Raw genomic sequence first — 19274 nt, 5'->3', positions numbered from 1 at the left:
AGTAGGTTGCAAAAGTATTTGGCCCCCTTGAAGTTTTCCACATTTTGTCACATTACTGCCACAAACATGCATCAATTTTATTGGAATTCCACGTGAAAGACCAATAAAAAGTGGTGTACATGTGAGAAGTGGATTGAAAATCATACATCATTCCAAACATTTTTTACAAATCAATAACTGCAAAGTGGGGTGTGCGTAATTATTCGGCCCCCTGAGTCAATACTTTGTAGAACCACCTTTTGCTGCAATTACAGCTGCCAGTCTTTTAGGGTATGTCTCTACCAGCTTTGCACATCTAAAGACTGAAATCCTTGCCCATTCTTCTTTGCAAAACAGCTCCAGCTCAGTCAGATTAGATGGACAGCGTTTGTGAACAGTAGTTTTCAGATCTTGCCACAGATTCTCGATTGGATTTAGATCTGGACTTTGACCGGGCTATTCTAACACATAGATATGTTTTGTTTTAAACCATTCCATTGTTGCCCTGGCTTTATGTTTAGGGTCATTGTCCTGCTGGAAGGTGAACCTCCGCCCCAGTCTCAAATCTTTTGCAGTCTCCATGAGGTTTCCTTCCAAGTTTGGCCTGTATTTGGCTCCATCCATCTTCCCATCATCTCTGACCAGCTTCCCTGTCCCTGCTGAAGAGATGCACCCCCTAGCATGATGCTGCCACCACCATATTTGACAGTGGGGATGGTGTGTTCAGAGTGATGTGCAGTGTTAGTTTTCTGCCACACGTAGCGTTTTGCTTTTTGGCCAAAACGTTCCATTTTGCTCTCATCTGACCAGAGCACCTTCTTCCACATGGTTGCTGTGTCCCCCACATGGCTTGTGGCAAACTGCAAACAGGACTTCTTATGCTTTCTGTTAACAATGGCTTTCTTCTTGCCACTCTTCCATAAAGGCCAACTTTGTACAGTGCATGACTAATAGTTGTCCTATGGACATAATCTCCCACCTGAGCTGTAGAACTCTGCAGCTCGTCCAGAGTCACCATGGGCCTCTTGACTGCATTTCTGATCAGCGCTCTCCTTGTTCGGCCTGTGAGTTTAGGTGGATGGCCTTGTCTTGGTAGGTTTACAGTTGTGCCCTACTCCTTACATTTCTGAATGATCGCTTAAACAGTGCTCCTTGGGATGTTCAAGGCTTTGGAAATATTTTTGTAGCCTAAGCCTGCTTTATATTTCTCAATAACTTGATCCATGACCTGTCTTGGACCTGTATTGTGTGTTCTTTGGACTTCACAGTGTTGTTGCTCCCAATATTCTCTTAGACAACCTCTGAGGCCCTCACAGAGCAGCTGTATTTGTACCGACATTAGATTACACACAGGTGCACTCTATTTAGTCATTAGCACTCATCAGGCAATGTCTATAGGCAATTGACTCCACTCAGATCAAAGGGGGCCGAATAATTATGCACACACGACTTTGCAGTTATTTATTTTTTAAAAATGTTTGGAATCATGTAGGATTTTCGTTCCACTTCTCATGTGTACACCACTTTGTGTTGGTCTTTCATGTGGAATTCCAATCAAATTGATTCATGTTTGTGGCAGTAATATGACAAAATGTGGAAAACTTCAAGGGGGCCGAATACTTTTGCAACACACTGTATGTACTGAAGGATGCACTTATTGTGCAGTGTGCAGTACTCTAATGGTGTTAGTACTTGTAATATTGCCTGCACACAGTAATATAAGCAGCAGTAAGTAAATCAGACCCCTTATCTGTTTTTCACCTTATCTATTTAAAACCTTTTAAGCATACAATACAAAAGTACCATTAGTACCAGTAATATTGCTTGTTTTTATAAACATATATTAAATGTGCATGCAGGGATGTGATGACATGAGTCATAGCGTCATGATGGGTTTAAAAAAGAAACACCAGTGAAAATAATGTAATAAAAAAAGTGCTTAATTTTTACAATAATTATGTATAAATGATTTAGTCAGTGTTTGCCCATTGTAAAATCTTTTAAATCCATGATTTACATTCTGACATTTATTACATGGTGACATTTTTACTGTTGGCAGGGGATGTAGTTGCTGCATGGTTTTTTGGCAGTTGGAAACTGCTGTAAACAGCTATTTCCCACAATGCAGCAAGGTTCATAGACAGGAAATTGCCAGGAGTACGTACTCAGAGTTTCTTGTGGGAGGGGTTTCACCACAATATCAGTCTTACAGTGCCCCCTGATGGTCTGTTTGTGAAAAAGAATATATTTCTCATGTAAAAGGGGGTATCTGCTACTGATTGGGATAAAGTTCAATTCTTGGTCGGAGTTTCTCTTTAAGGTGGTAGAATTTTTGTTTACCTCATTGGCTTTTGAATTCACTGAATAACCAACACTGCCTCAATTAAACCTACGTGAATGGAGACTAATAATAATACTCTACAATCTGTTTTCAAGTGAAATTTAGAAATGGTGTCACCCTGCTCTTTATTTGGGGGTGTTCTTACTGAAAGCCATGTATGCACACTAAGCATCATCACACTGATCTTTCTTGATTTGTCTTTTAACATAACTCTCTGCAGTCAGAAACTGACATCAGTAAACCTATGTGTTGAATAAAATTCTTGATTACTAATGGTACTTTTTCACAATTCAGGTTTCATACTCTCGTGTAGATACACAACCCAGTCTTTGCATCAATGTAAGTAAACTGAAATAAAAACTGTAAATATACATAATTGTTAATATTGTTCTACATTAAATTGTGTTAAAATGCACTTTGTTTTGTGTATATTACAAAAGCTAGTTTTATGTCATTCAAGCTATTCAAGTCACTTCTAGATGCACTTCTAGATAGTTAATGAACATCTTTCAATGAATCCAGGCAGTGTTTTGTATGCAGATAAGGCAAACTTCTCTCTCTTCTTCCTGAGTACTCATTTTACTTCAGATTCAACTGAACTTTGCCTTTAAATGACTTCATTGTTCCTGTGCCACTTACATTTCCAACCTCTGTGTCCTCTATTGTCTCCCATATCCTCCTCTTTTACCCTTTGTGTCCCCTGTCTCCTCCGTTTGTCCCCCTGTGACCTCTGTTTGTCCCTCTGTGTCCTCCATTTATCCCCCTGGGACCTCTATATGGCCCCCCGTGTACTCCGTTTGTCCCCCTGTGACCTCCATTTGTCCCCGTGTCCTTCATTTATCCCCTGGGACCTCTATATGTCCCCCTGTGTCCTCTGTTTTTCCTCCTGTGGCCTCTTTTTGTGCCCCTGTATCCTTTGTTTGCCCCCATGTGTCCTTTGTTTGTCCCTGTGTCCTTTCTTTTTACCCACTGTAGAATGTAATTAGCAGAGGCAGCCGTGTGTATCTCTCACCTGGCACAAGGGTTCTCACAGCGATCAGCTTATTCTCCTCTCGCTCACTCTTCCCCCTACTGCTAGTCACGTGTAATGACGCTACCAGGAAATGCCGACATGAAGGGGAAGAGTGAGCTAGAGGAGGAGCAGCTGATCGCCACGGGCACCCTTGGGTCAGGTGAGAGATACACGTGGCTGCCACTACTAATTACATTCCACAGGTGGTGGGGAGGAAGACATGGGGACAGTACAGGGAGTCCCCAACATTATGGTGGGTCGGAAGTTCATATCGGCTGGAGATCGTAAGTTGGGGACTCCCTGTATTTGGACTATAAGTCGCAGTGACTTTTTCTCCGCACGTTTAGGGGAGATAAACTGTGTCTTACAGTCTGAAAAATACGGTACATTAGGTCTTTCTGTACAGCCATTCATTATAGTAGAAAAGTATTGTATGGAGAAAAATTGTAGCGAGTGTACACTAAAAGACAACTGCACAAACATTCACAGCGGTGGTGCAACATCCGGAAACATATAAGAGTACATCCAGTAATTCCAAGAGAGAAAGAGATTCCAGGAGCAGCTCACCAGCAGTTAAAACCAACTTTTATTCATTTGCTTTTAAAAATATGCCAAGCAGCAGGAAAATTGATGTAACAAAAAAACAGCAATACTTATCAGGCACATGAGATGGCATAGAGGTGCAGAGGATGAGCCGACGGCCGTTTCGCACCCAAATAAGGGCTTTCTCGAGACCGAACCATATTGTAGAAAAGAAAGTAAGAGGACAATCAAATGCTTTGGATAAATTGTGCATTACCAATTTAAGACGACGAGTGTGCCTGATTGTGCAGTGGTATTCTTGAAAGGAAACTTGAGATGGGCATGTAGGGAAAAATATATATATAATCGTTCCCTTGCCGTCCTTCTGCACTGTCTGGATCTTTGCCAATCTGCCCCGTTAAGTCCTCCGGTCTGAGGTGCACTGCGCATGCACGGTCCAGCTGTGCGCCTTTGTCATGCTTCCGTGGCCGGGAGCGTCCCGCGTCTGCACTGTACCACTGAGCACGGTGGGGGGGGGGGGACGCGTGGCTGGACTGCGCCTGTGCCGACTGGCCCCAATTGGAGAACTTTGCAGGACGGATTGCCAAAGATCCAGATGGTGCAGAAGGATGGTGAGGGAGAGATTAGCCTGGAAGGGGTTGGAGGAAGTCCAGGGTATATACATTTTATCATACATGCCAATCTTAGGTACACTTTAGGAAGCTATAAATGGCCTTTAAAAGTGAAGCTGAAACTTATTTTTTACTTATTTGATACATATTTCAGGAAACTATACTGATGAAAATGAAACTTTTTTTTACAAGACTTTATAAAAACCTCACGTAGAGGTTGATTCAGCAAACTTCTCTGGTGCCATTCATGCCTGTTTTAACGTCTATTTTAAAGAAAACCTGTAACAAGAAAAAGTTCCCCCAGGGGGTACTCACCTCGGGTGGGGGAAGCCTACGGATCCTATTGAGGCTTCCCCCGTCCTCCGGTGTCCCACGGCAGAGGCAAAAAAGCTCCCGGAACGGTGGGGATGTAAATATTTACCTTCCCGGCTCCAGCGCAGGTGCAGTATCGGCTCTCCGCTCAGATATAGGCGGAAATAGCAGATCGCTGTCGGGAAGCTCTACTGCGCAGGTGCAAGTCTCCTGCGCCTGCGTAGTAGAGTGGACCCGACAGAGATCGGCTATTTCCACCTATCTCCGTGCTAAGAGCCACAACAGTGCCCCCGCTGGAGCCAGGGAGGGTAAATAAATGTAGCTTGTGAGATTTGTCGAGCCTGGATTGCCGGAGACTTCGGGGGAGCCAGCGCTGGATTTCCTTCAGCTACAGGGGAAGGGGAAGCCTCATTGGGACCCTGAGGCTTCCCCCTCCCGAGGTGAGTATCCCCCAGGGGAACTTTTTTTGTTACAGAGTCTCTTTAAAGGATACCGTAAGGTGAAGTCTTTTGTCCAAATGCAGGCTCCAGGCATTAATAGGCAGGAGAGCAACGACAAGAAGATGTGTGCATCACTAAGCTGAACTTGACTCACCTGGCTGCAAACTCAGCCTGATTGGCACAGCTTGGGCAAATTTGCATTCGCTTTCGCTTGCCAGAATATGCGGGGTCTTTTTTTTTGCCCTGCAGTTAGTTGCGCAGTTAGTCCAATTCATCAGTGCAAAACATTTAGCACATTAACAGAGTGCCCTGCAAATAGGCCACCTATGCCCCCATGAAAGGGGAGCAGCATGAACAGAACCCCAAGCCCTCTCACTGCTCACTGCTCATGAGTAAGCAAAAGAGGATCCGCAAACCAGTCAAAGGTTGAAGGAAAATCTGGTATTCTTTATTGAAAACTCCACATGACAAGTGCAATAAAACCACAGGATCAACTGACGCGTGTCAGGCCTACAATCTGCCCTTAGTCATAGTTCTGTGAATATCTCAGGGCGCCTTGTAGCAGTACTCGCCCGACGTCTCGCGTCACCTCGCTGTCTGTGTCCGCCACTAAGCCATTCCGGGGAATCCTGTTGGTGCAGCGCGGTGTTCAGTGAGCGCTAACTCTGTTTCTGCCATGCCCTCCCGCTGATGCTTTTCACCCTGCCCATGGGGCTTTATCAAAGCGTAATGGGTTGGGGCAGTCTGTTTTCCCATTCCTTATATCCATTTTGCAGAGAGACTCAGCCAACCCCCTGCCGGAGTAGAAGGGGAGGAACTCCAGGCAGCTTGATATAGATTCCCTTGCACTTCCTACTCAGCTTCAATCATTAAAGTACCCAATCAAACACCGATAGTACAGATGATCACACACAGAACGATTTATATAAAACAATCCCTCTTCTCATTTTTATATAGTTTTTTCAAAAACATATATGTTGACCTGCTAGATGTCCACCTCTTTCACAAGCCCATTTGCAAAGTACCTATCCTGGGGGACGGGTGTTGGCGGCTCTCCCTGGCGGTGGCTGCGCTTGGGGGAGCTGCACTTCTCAGCTCCCCTTCCCCCCAGGAAGCAGCTGCACTGCTTCTGATCTGTGAGATGGCTAAGTTTGCAGCCAGATGAGTCGGGTTTAACTTGGTGATGAACACTCCTCCTGTGGTTAATGTATAGGCACGAATCCTCATGCCCACTGCTTCCCCCGTTCACCTCCATCTCCTTGTAAAAACCTCCGTAAGTGTTCCAAATCGACCAAGTGGAGGACTACTGTGCAAGTGCTGGGCAGTGGCTTGCATCCATGGCCCATGGCCGGGAGTGCTCTATGAGTCATTTCATTCAAGGAAGTTTAGTGCGCAACATAGCTGTGAGTTACGAGGGCTTTTACACCAGAACGGGGGGTGGGGGGAGAGAATGGGGGCATGAGGGCTTCTGCCCATATATGCCTGTTTTTTCTTCACTTACCTTTCTCAGTAGCGCCATTACTATAACATAAGGCTACGGGATACACAAATACAGGGCACTAAAATGGACAACAGAAAGATGTTCTCCTTCACTGCTGTTTCTGAAATTGATTTAGGCTGAGGTTTTACCTGAATGTTATGGAACATTTTACAAGTATTCTTAATTCCTTTATTCTCAGTTTACCACTGATGCAGGCTCCTGGGTGAGATGTCCTTTTGCTTCAGGATCATTTCCTGGTAATATAAATTACTTTGTACAAACAGTGAAGTCATACATTGCAATTGCTATGTTCACATTAACCACACAAATACATTTATAGCAGCTAAGCTTAAAGAGGAACTCCTGTGAACATAATGTAATAAAACCTGTTTCATTTTTACAATAATTATGCATAAATATTTCCTCTCCCTGATTTACATTCTGACGTTTATCACATGGTGACATTTTTACTGCTGGCAGGTGATGTCAGTGGTAGGAGATGCTGCTCGCTTTTTTGGCAGTTGGAAACAGCTGTAAACAGCTGTTATTTCCCACAATGCAACAAAGCTCCCACAGTGCGATTTCAGAACCATGGTCCTGACATTATGACGGTGGGAGGGGTTTCATCACAATATCAGCCATACAGAGTCCCTGATGATCTGTTTGTGAAAAGGAAAAGATTTCTCATGGGAAAGGGGGTATCAGATTCTGATTGGAATGAAGTTCAATTCTTGGTTACGGTTTCTCTTTAAGGGACAGACATTCGGTGTCTCTGACTTGCATTATGTAGGACTTTTTAAATATTAGTCATATTTGCATTCGTAATGCATTATTTATATGCTCCATACTTTCAATTGCAGCTTGGATGATGGAAACCCATCTTATCAATGAAATAATACAAATCAGACTGATGTCACAGACCAAAGCTAAATTCTCTGTTTCTATATGTAACCAGACAAACTTTAATTCATGTGAGAAACTGCAAAGTTATACCTTGGATCATGGGGTGAGTACGCAGTAGAATACTATCTACCATTGTAAATTGTCTATTTCAGTACTAAGCATTATATATTATTGTACGGGGGGGAGAAAAAGTGTGCATTATGATTTGAAAAATATGGTAATAATAATCCTTTGTTCTGTAAAACATTGTGATCCTGTATCTAATGGCATTTACATATTACATCTGGGAATGGGTTAGATTTCAGGTCTCAGTTTTATTTTTTGGATGTTCAGACCAGTGTAAATAAATGTGTCTAATAAAAATATTTTTGCTAAATGTTATGTTCAGTCTTTTGTATTTTTTTAATGCTTGTTTGAAAATGCTTTGTGAGCTGACTTTGCATTTTATTAATAACTGCTTTCATTCATTCATTTCTTCAGGCAGACATGATTTGACTATTTGTCTGTGTCCTGGAGCTTCTCCACAGTCAGAGAATGTGTCCCATTCCTTACTTGATACATTTATGTAAACACAAGATTACATTGTTTAACATTTCGGATGCAGCAGGGAAGCTGGCAGGGAAGCTTCTAAAGCCTGTGTTTAACCCTTTGAATGATGTTCTAGTAAAAAAAAATGCTGGTTGTATATAATATGCTGGGATTAATCTATTAGAGCAAAGAAGAAATTCTGGGTTATATTCCGCTTTAAAGTAGTGGTGATGAAAGAAATTTCACAAATGAAAACATTAATTTTGTGAATGATTACTTTGTGGTATGTATTGGAGAGGTGGTGCCTCTTGCACTAAATTTGTCTTGCTGGAAGATGACCTTTTCACTCACATTTGAGAAAATTGAAAGTCATGAAATAAGAAAGAGGCTATTAGATAAAGGGCTATAATGTAGGGCTACAAGTTATGGAGACTCTTGGTGATCACTCTACAGATTCAGAATTTCCAGAATTGGAGAGAAGCTCCAGAATTTAGGAAGCCGATAGTTTTGGTGTTGGTCACTTTCTGGATAGGGATATTTCAGGGTTGAGGTATAGAAGATGTTAAGGTAGGTTTCTGTTGAAATTTCTTTTAATTATTATTTTAAAGGTAGGTTTCAGAAGAGCCCCATCCATCCACATTTGGTACAAAGTCCCAGTGGCAAAAACTAACTGTACTGAAAAATCCCACACAAAAAAAACACATCAGGCCACACACACTAAATCTTGGTAGCTGTTACTAAGCTGGGTACTTGTTGTAATCTTGGTGGCTGTTACTAAGCTGGGTACTTGTTGTAATATTGGTGGCTGTTACTAAGCTGGGTACTTGTTGTAATCTTGGTGGCTGTTACTAAGCTGGGTACTTGTTGTAATCTTGGTGGCTGTTACTAAGCTGGGTACCTGTTGTAATCTTGGTGGCTGTTACTAAGCTGGGTACTTGTTGTAATCTTGGTGGCTGTTACTAAGCTGGGTACTTTTTGTAATCTTGGTGGCTGTTACTAAGCTGGGTACTTGTTGTAATCTTGGTGGCTGTTACTAAGCTGGGTACTTGTTGTAATCTTGGTGGCTGTTACTAAGCTGGGTACTTGTTGTAATCTTGGTGGCTGTTACTAAGCTGGGTACCTGTTGTAATCTTGGTGGCTGTTACTAAGCTGGGTACCTGTTGTAATCTTGGTGGCTGTTACTAAGCTGGGTACCTGTTGTAATCTTGGTGGCTGTTACTAAGCTGGGTACTTGTTGTACAATGCTGTACCCCAAACCTTATGTCATAAAACCTTAGATGTCCATAGTTTGGACTGATGAGGTCAAAATACCCTGATAAAGTGATGCAAAATCCAACTACCGGTATGTCTATATGTGCTAGTACATCCCACAAGTTATTTACAGGGTTATAAAGAAATTATTAGCAAGAAATGTGTCCTAAAACCCTTTAATACAATCTAAAAATACTGTCCGTTCCAACGACATTCCTAACAGTAACTTGTTATATGAACAGGGAACATTGGACAACGTCACTCTGAATTTGTCACAAAAGATCTGTGGGCCAAATATTTGCATTCAGGTAAGCTGAAAATAGCTTATAAGATTATCATAATTCATTCAATGTGCATCCAACTGATGTGTTTCCCAGGTCATCCCAATGCATAAGTTTGATTTACTAGAATGTTAATCTTTATGGTGGATCACAACATATTTATCCAGATGGAAATGCTTTGGAATCATTTAATTTGTGTTGGTCAACACTGTCATTCAGTAGCTCTAGCACCTGCTAGCACCTGCCTTTATTTTTCTTTTCAACATTTTATATTATTTATGCCTCTAATTGTTTTAAAGTTTAAAAATGTGTTTTTGGTGATGTCTGTAACATATTGGTGGTACTGTAATGAAGGTCAGTTCATATTGGCAGTGCTCCTCTGATGGCTGTTTCGCATATGTCAAGCTTCTATGGTGGACAAATGCTTGGCTTCTGGCATTTGGTGGCTTGGCCTTTGTATAAGCATGATATACATGGAGCAGCTATCGGATCAATACTGACCCTGGCACCACTTGCCTAATTCTGCACTGGTGCAGTGGCATACCTACCATAAGGTTGCAGGTGCTCACAGCACTGGGTGTAGCCATAGCTGGGGTGCCACTTTAGTACTCAGCCACAGTGTTCTTCCACCTGGAACCTTTTTCATAGTTGGGGCAACATTCAGGAAAATAGCAGCAGGCAGTGTAGGGGACTGTTCTACTCCCTGCACTAGATAAAGCACCCGTCCCCCTTCCTGTCCCGTGGGCAATGTGTCTCCTCGCTCTCTACACACAGCCTGCAGTGAGTGAGTGTGCAGAGCAGCAGTGTGAGTGGAGAGAATGATTGCTGTGCTGCAGCTGGGGCATTAGCAGAGAGAAGTGGCAGGATGTGTTTAGTGCTTCAGAAGTTGTCATTAGTAGCCATTTGCACTGGCTGCTGTAATACCCTGCAATAGTGCCCTAGACTATTAATTATTTACCTTTTTCAGAGTAATTATTTACCCTTTTCAGAGTAATTAATCAGTCTGCTGTTGCAGAAGCCAGTGGCACTGACATCTTCTGCAGCACTGTATAGAGCAGGGGTGCCCAATAGGTCGATCGCGATCTACCGGTAGATCGCAACCGCCTATTTGTCATGTTAAATTTTGTGGCCGGCAGCTATCAGATTCTGCTGCCGGCCCCTGGCCAATCGGAAGAGGCAGAGAGGAGAGAGAGGGTATAGCGCGAGAGGAGGACGCCACGGCGTCATAGCTGGGGGCGACGCTGGGCACAATGCATCAACGCACGCTGCCTGCCACCCCCTGCGCTCCCCGGAGTCTTCATTTAGCCACCCATCTGCACTCTAGCCAGTGCGGCCGAAGGAGGGGAGACCAGGAGAAGCCCCAGACACCGCCGCTGGAACTGGAGGGAGGTAAGCGGCCCAAACACCTAACTACACTATACCTGGTTAACTATAATGAAGGCAGCCACACCTAACTACACTATACCTGGCTAACTATCCTGAAGGCACCTACACCTAACTACACTATACCTGGCTAACTATCCTGAAGGCACCTACACCTAACTACACTATACCTGGCTAACTATAATGAAGGCACCTACACCTAACTACACTATACCTGGCTAACTATCCTGAAGGCACCGACACCTAACTACACTATACCTGGCTAACTATCCTGAAGGCACCTACACCTAACTACACTATACCTGGCTAACTATCCTGAAGGCACCTACACCTAACTACACTATACCTGGCTAACTATACTGAAGGCACCTACACCTAACTACACAATACCTGGCTAACTATAATGAAGGCACCTACACCTCACTACACTATACCTGGCTAACTATACTGAAGGCACCTACACCTAACTACACTATACCTGGCTAACTATAATGAAGGCACCTACATCTAACTACACTATACCTGGCTTACTATACTGAAGGCACCCACACCTAACTACACTATACCTGGCTAACTATCCTGAAGGCACCTACACCTAACTACACTATACCTGGCTAACTATCCTGAAGGCACCTACACCTAACTACACTATACCTGGCTAACTATACTGAAGGCACCTACACCTAACTACACAATACCTGGCTAACTATACTGAAGGCACCTACACCTAACTACACTATACCTGGCTAACTATAATGAAGGCACCTACACCTAACTAGACTATACCTGGCTACCTATACTGAAGGCCCCTACTACACCTAGCTATCTGTACTGAAGGCACCTATACCTAACTACACTATACCTGGCTTCCTATACTGAAGGCCCCTACGACACCTAGCTAGAGTTGGGCCGAACGGTTCACCTGCGAACGGTTCCATGCGAACTTCAGTGGTTCGCGTTCGCGTTCGCGTCCCGCAGGCGAACTTTTGCGAAAGTTCGGTTCGCCCCATAATGCACCATGAGGGTCAACTTTGACCCTCTACATCACAGTCAGCAGGCCCAGTGTAGCCAATTAGGCTACACTAGCCCCTGGAGCCACTCCCCCCTAATAAAAGGCAGGCAGCGGCGGCCATTACGCTCACTTGTGTGCCTGCGTTAGTGAGAGTAGGGCGAGCTGCTGCAGACTGTCTCTCATAGGGAAAGATTAGTTAGGCTTAGCTTGTTCCTGGCTGCATACCTGTTCTGTGAACCCACCACTGCATACCTGTACTGTGAACCCACCACTGCATACCTGTTCAGTGAACCCACCACTGCATACCTGTTCAGTGAACCTGCCACTGCATACCTGTTCTGTGAACCCACCACTGCATACCTGTACTGTGAACCCACCACTGCATACCTGTTCAGTGAACCCACCACTGCATACCTGTTCAGTGAACCTGCCACTGCATACCTGTTCTGTGAACCCACCACTGCATACCTGTTCAGTGAACCCACCACTGCATACCTGTTCAGTGAACCTGCCACTGCATACCTGTTCTGTGAACCCACCACTGCATACCTGTTGTGTTCAGTGAACCCGCCACTGTATACCTGTTCAGTGAACCTGCCACTGCATACCTGTTCTGTTCAGTGAACCCACCACTGCATACCTGTTCAGTGAACCTGCCACTGCATACCTGTTCTGTGAACAAACCACTGCATACCTGTTCTGTGAACCCACCACTGCATACCTGTTCAGTGAACCCACCACTGCATACCTGTTCAGTGAACCCACCACTGCATACCTGTTCAGTGAACCTGCCACTGCATACCTGTACTGTTCAGTGAACCCGCCACTGCATACCTGTTCTGTTCAGTGAACCCGCCACTGTATTCCTGTTCAGTGAACCCGCCACTGCATACCTGTTGTGTTCAGTGAACCCGCCACTGTATACCTGTTCAGTGACCACTGCATACCTGTTCTGTGAACCCACCACTGTATACCTGTTCTGTTCAGTGAACCCGCCACTGCATACCTGTTCTGTCCAGTGAACCCGCCACTGCATACCTGTTCTCGCCATGGTGCACACCAGTCCAGCACGGCCGTCACTACACAAACAGCTGTTTGCGGTGCGTTACACGGTGAGTTTGGTGTGTCAGTGTGAAGCAGTCCCTTAATTACACTACCTGATTGATGTATACACATGCAAGATGTTTTAAAGCACTTTAGGCCTGTCATTTAGCATTCAATGTGATTTCTGCCCTTAAAACGCTGCTTTGCGTCAAATCCAGGTTTTTCCCGGGGACTTTTGGCATGTATCCCACTCCTCCACCTGGGGGTCCAGGTGTTAGACCCCTTGAAACATCTTTTCCATCACTTTTGTGGCCAGCATAATTTTTTTTTTCCTTCAAAGTTCGCATCCCCATTGAAGTCTATTGCGGTTCGCGAACTTTTACACGAACCGAACCTTACGCGAAGTTCGCAAACCCGGTTCGCGAACCTAAAATCGGAGGTTCGGCCCCACTCTACACCTAGCTATCTGTACTGAAGGCACCTATACCTAACTACACTATACCTGGCTTCCTATACTGAAGGCCCCTATACCTAGCTATCTATACTTCAGGCACCTATACCTATCTACCTATACTGAAGGCACATATACATAGCTACCTAAATGTTGGTAGATTTCCTGGACTCGGCAAATTTTAAAGTAGCTCGTGAGCCGAAAAAGTGAGGGCACCCCTGGTATAGAGTATAGAGTTTCATAACGGTTAGCTCTGTCCATATCATGACGACTCCTTTTCCCCCAAAATCCCCCAAAATTTGCAGCAACATGCTCGGCGCCCCAACCTGTTGGCCCTCCCATTGGTGGTTTTTTTGGGGGGTGTCTGTAAATAATCAGCACAGGGTGTCAAATCCCTAGTTATGCCACTGCACTGGTGATTACTGTGACGTCTTGGCAACATCTAAGGGTCAGTTGATATTGGCAGTGCTCAGCTCTTTTATTCTTCGCTGCAAAAGAACTGATCTTAATCATTTCACAGAATATAAAGGGTTTGAAATAATAGGTGTTCTAAATATATCTCAGAATGTCAACTGAAGGAAAACTTTGGTAGCTGAAGTACATATGACAATCTATTTGTCATTCTAAACGTTTATATTCCATTCTTTCCATTATGAGCAGAAATACCTCCTGCTATTCATCAGATGGGGCAAACCTTATCTAACCATGATAATGCAAAAAGAACAAATCATGTTTTCACAATAAGCTGCTCTGAATTCTTTCCACGGTTGCACAATATACCCCCTCTGACAAACAAACAGGGACATTTTGTTCCACATGATACTATAAATATGGTGCAAGCCAGTCTATGATATTTGCTTTGCTAATAAGTATCAAGCCCCCATCTTCATTTCTTTCAGCTTCAAACAAAAACTATATATGACTGACACAAACTTATTTACTAAGTGAAAGGATTGCAAAATATGATCCTTAACCACTTGAGGACAACAGTCTTTCTACCCCTTAAGGACCAGAGCCTTTTTTTCCATTCAGACCACTGCAGCTTTCACGGTTTATTGCTCGGTTATACAACCTACTATCTAAATTAATTTTCCCTCCTTTTCTTGTCACTAATAAAGCTTTCTTTTGGTGCTATTTGATTGCTGCTGCGAGTTTTACTTTTTATTATATTCATCAAAAAAGACATGAATTTTGTCAAAAAAATGATTTTTTTTTTACTTTCTGTGATAAAATTTGTCAAATAAAGTAACATTTCTGTATACATTTTTGTCCAAATTTATTGTGCTACATGTCTTTGATAAAGAATAAAAACATTCAGTGTATATTTATTGGTTTAGGTAAAAGTTATAGCGTTTACAAACTATGGTGCAAAAAATGAATTTTCCCATTTTGAAGCATCTCCGACTTTTCTGACCACCTGTCATGTTTCATGAGGTGCTAAAATTCCAGGATAGTATAAATACCTCCCAAATGACCCCATTTTGGAAAGAAGACATCCCAAAGTATTCACTGAGAGGCATGGTGAGTTTATAGAAGATTTTATTTTTGTCACAAGTTAGCAGAAAATGACACTTTGAGACAAAAAAAAATTCCATTTCTGCTAACTTGTGACAAAAAAAATGAAATCTGCCACGGACTCACCATGCCCCTCTCTGAATACCTTGAAGTGTCTACTTTCCAAAATGGGGTCATTTGTGGGGTGTGTTTACTGTTCTGGCATTTTGGGGGGTGCTAAATTGTAAGCACCCCTGTAAAGCCTAAAGGTGCTCATTGGACTTTGGGCCCCTTAGCGCAGTTAGGCTGCAAAAAAGTTGCTGTACTCAGGAGAAGTAGTATAATGTGTTTTGGGGTGTATTTTTACACATACCCATGCTGGGTGGGAGAAATATCTCTGTAAATGACAATCTTTTGATTTTTTTTACACACAATTGTTCATTTACAGAGAGATTTCTCCCACCCAGCATGGGTATGTGTAAAAATACACCCCAAAACACATAATACTACTTCTCCTGAGTACGGCAATACCACATGTGTGGCACTTTTTTGCAGCCTAACTGTGCTAAGGGGCCCAAAGTCCAATGAGTACCTTTAGGATTTCACAGGTCGTTTTGAGACATTTGGTTTCAAGACTACGCCTCACGGTTTAGGGTCCCTAAAATGCCAGGGCAGTTTAGGAACCCCATAAGTGACCCCATTTTAGAAAGACAACACCACAAGGTATTCTGTTAGGAGTATGGTGAGTTTATAGAAGATTATTTTTTTTGTCACAAGTTAGCGGAAATTGACACTTTATGAAAAAAAACCCAATAAAAATCAATTTCCGCTAACTTGTGACAAAAAATGAAATCTTCTATAAACTCACCATACCCCTAACAGAATACCTTGGGGTGTCTTCTTTCTAAAATGGGGTCACTTGTGGGGTTCCTATACTGCCCTGGCATTTTAGGGTCCCTAAACCGTGAGAAGTAGTCTTGAAAACAAATTTCTCAAAATGACCTGTGAAATCCTAAAGGTACTCATTGGACTTTGGGCCCCTTAGCGCAGTTAGGGTGCAAAAAAGTGCCACACATGTGGTACCGCCATACTCAGGAGAAGTAGTATAATGTGTTTTGTGGTGTATTTTTACATATACCCATGCTGGGTGGGAGAAATATCTCTGTAAATGACAATTTTTTGATTTTTTTTTTACACACAATTGTCTATTTACAGAGAAATTTCTCCCACCCAGCATGGGTATGTGTAAAAATACACCCCAAAACACATTATACTACTAATCCTGAGTACGGTGATACCACATGTGTGACACTTTTTTGCAGCCTAGGTGCGCTAAGGGGCCCAACGTCCTATTCACGGGTCATTTTGAGGCATTTGGTTTCTAGACTACTCACGGTTTAGGACCCCTAAAATGCCAGGGCAGTATAGGAACCCCACAAGTGACCCCATTTTAGAAAGAAGACACCCCAAGGTATTCCGTTAGGTGTATAGTGAGTTCATAGAAGATTTTATTTTTTGTCACAAGTTAGTGAAAAATGACACTTTGTGAAAAAACAATAAAAATCAATTTCCGCTAACTTTTGACAAAAAATACAATCTTCTATGAACTCGTCATACACCTAACGGAATACCTTGAGGTGTCTTTTTTTTCTAAAATGGAGTCACTTGTGGGGTTCCTATACTGCCCTGGCATTTTAGGGGCCCAAAACTGTGAGGAGTAGTCTGGAAACCAAATGCCTCAAAATGACTGTTCAGGGGTATAAGCATCTGAAAATTTTGATGACAGGTGGTCTATGAGGGGGCGAATTTTGTGGAACCCGTCATAAGCAGGGTGGCCTCTTAGATGACAGGTTGTATTGGGCCTGATCTGATGGATAGGAGTGCTAGGGGGGTGACAGGAGGTGATTGATGGGTGTCTCGGGGGTCATTAGAGGAGAAAATAGATGCAATCAATGCACTGGGAAGGTGATCGGAAGGGGGTCTGAGGGGGATCTGAGGGTTTGGCCGAGTGATCAGGAGCCCACACGGGGCAAATTAGGGCCTGATCTGATGAGTAGGTGTGCTAGGGGGTGACAGGTGGTGACAGGAGGTGATTGATGGGTGTCTCAAGGTGTGATTAGAGGGGGGAATAGGTGCAAGCAATGCACTGGAAAGGTGATCAGGGCTGGGGTCTGAGGGCGTTCTGAGGGTGTGGGCGGGTGATTGGGTGCCCTAGGGGCAGATAGGGGTCTGATCTGATGGGTAGCAGTGACAGGTGGTGACAGGGGGTGATTGATGGGTGATTGATGGGTAATTAGTGGGTGTTTAGAGGAGAGAACAGATGTAAACAATGCACTTGGGAGGTGATCTGACGGCGGGTTTCCGGGCGATCTGATGGTTTGGGTGGTTAATCAGATTGCCCGCAAGGGGCAGGTTAGGGGCTGATTGATGGGTGGCAGTGACAGGGGGTGATTGATGGGTGACTGACAGGTGATTGACATGGGATCAGTGGGTTATTACAGGGAAGAACAGATGTAAATAATGCACTGGTGAATTGATAAGGGGGGATCTGAGGGCAATCTGAGCGTGTGGGCGGTTGATTGGGTGCCCGCAAGGGGCAGATTAGGGTCTAATCTGATGGGTAACAGTTACAGGTGGTGATAGGGGGTGATTGATGGGTGATTGATGGGTAATTAGTGGGTGTTTAGAGGAGAGAACAGATGTAAACAATGCACTTGGGAGGTGATCTGACGGCGGGTTTGCGGGCAATCTGATGGTGTGGGTGGGTGATCAGATTGCCCGCAAGGGGCAGGTTAGGGGCTGATTGATGGGTGGCAGTGACAGGGGGGTGATTGACGGGTGATTGACAGGTGATCAGGGGGGATAGATGCATACAGTACACAGGAAGGGGGGGTCTGGGGAGAATCTGAGGGGTGGGGGGTGATCAGGAGTCCCCAGGGGGCAGTTTAGGGAATAAAAAAAAAATAGCGTTGACAGATAGTAACAGGGAGTGATTGGTTGGTGATTAGGGGAGTGATTGGGTGTAAACAGTGGTCTGGGGGGTGGGCAGGGGTGGGGGTCTGAGGGGTGCTGTGGGTGATCAGAGGGAAGGGGGGGGGCAGGATCAGTGTGTTTGGTGCAGACTAGGGTGGCTGCAGCCTGCCCTGGTGGTCCCACGGACACTGGGACCACCAGGGCAGGAGGCAGAGTGTATAATACACTTTGTATACATTAAAAAGTGTATTATACACTTTGATTGCGGCGACCGTGGGGTTAACAACCCGCCGGCGCTTCCGAACGGCCTAGGGGTTGTCGTCGCGGGTGGGCGGAGCCAGTTGCCGGGGGAAGCGCACGTCCCCAGTGATGCGATCGCTCCCCTGGCATGCCGAAAGGACACAACGCCGTTGGGCGTATTGCCGTCCTTTTGGAGTCCACTTTGCCGCCGCCCATCGGCTGTGGGTGGTTGGCAAGTGGTTAAAGGACCTCTGTTGCAAAAATCTTAAAATTTAAAATACATGTAAACATATACAAATAAGAAGTACATTACTTTCAGAGTAAAATAAGCCATAAATTACTTTTCTTCTATGTTGCTGTCACTTACAGTAAGTAGTAGAAATCTGACATTACCGACAGATTTTGGACTAGCCCATCTTTTCATTGGGGGTTTTCAGGGTTTTCTTTATTTTTAAAACCACTTAGTGAATGTCAGTTGCTCCGTCCAACTGCCAAAGAAGTGTACGGTGAGCAGGGAGGCTGGCCAGCATCATTGTATAAATCTTGTTCAGGGAATGTCTTTATAAATAATAAGGGCCAGTCTCCTAGAGCACTGTCATAGGCAGGGGGCGCGCTATTGCACACCCCTGCTGAATCCCGTCTGCCGCTGTGCTGTCCCTTTAAGTGGCGAGAACACTGCGGCTCAGCGCTCAGCTCCTTTCCTGTGGCCTCACTGCCTCCTTCTAATGGGCCCTCCCTCCCTGCTGCGTGATTGGTCAGCAACAGGGAGGGCGGGTGTCACGGAAGAGCCGTGAGACAACGAGATCGGGTTTCTGCATCGATTGCCGTTAACAACCCAGATTGTATGTTTAGGTACAGCAAACTTCAGCCTGGGGGGTCTTCCTTTGGGAATCTGCCCTTTCATAGCTGCGGGCAGAGTTTCTTTTCATGGGGATTAATGTGTTCTCCAGGGATGCCAGTGTTTACATTCAATTACCTGGTTCAAAGAAACTTCTC

General features: G+C 44.3%; 1 protein-coding gene across 3 annotated transcripts in view; it reads left to right on the top strand.

The window, feature by feature from the left end:
* Positions 1-19274, top strand: part of IL17REL (interleukin 17 receptor E like) — a 148772-nt gene that overhangs the window by 96471 nt on the left and 33027 nt on the right. For all 3 annotated transcript variants that reach the window (XM_068272696.1, XM_068272694.1, XM_068272695.1), the window contains exons 11-14: positions 2615-2659; positions 6918-6975; positions 7579-7724; positions 9643-9708. In XM_068272696.1, the coding sequence (XP_068128797.1) occupies positions 2615-2659; positions 6918-6975; positions 7579-7724; positions 9643-9708 (315 nt within the window). The remainder of the gene's footprint in view (positions 1-2614; positions 2660-6917; positions 6976-7578; positions 7725-9642; positions 9709-19274) is intronic.

This window comes from Hyperolius riggenbachi, chromosome 3 (assembly GCF_040937935.1).
Source record: "Hyperolius riggenbachi isolate aHypRig1 chromosome 3, aHypRig1.pri, whole genome shotgun sequence".
NCBI lineage: Eukaryota > Metazoa > Chordata > Amphibia > Anura > Hyperoliidae > Hyperolius > Hyperolius riggenbachi.
Note: the sequence above shows the minus strand (reverse complement) of the source record. Positions and strands in the feature narration are given on the sequence as shown.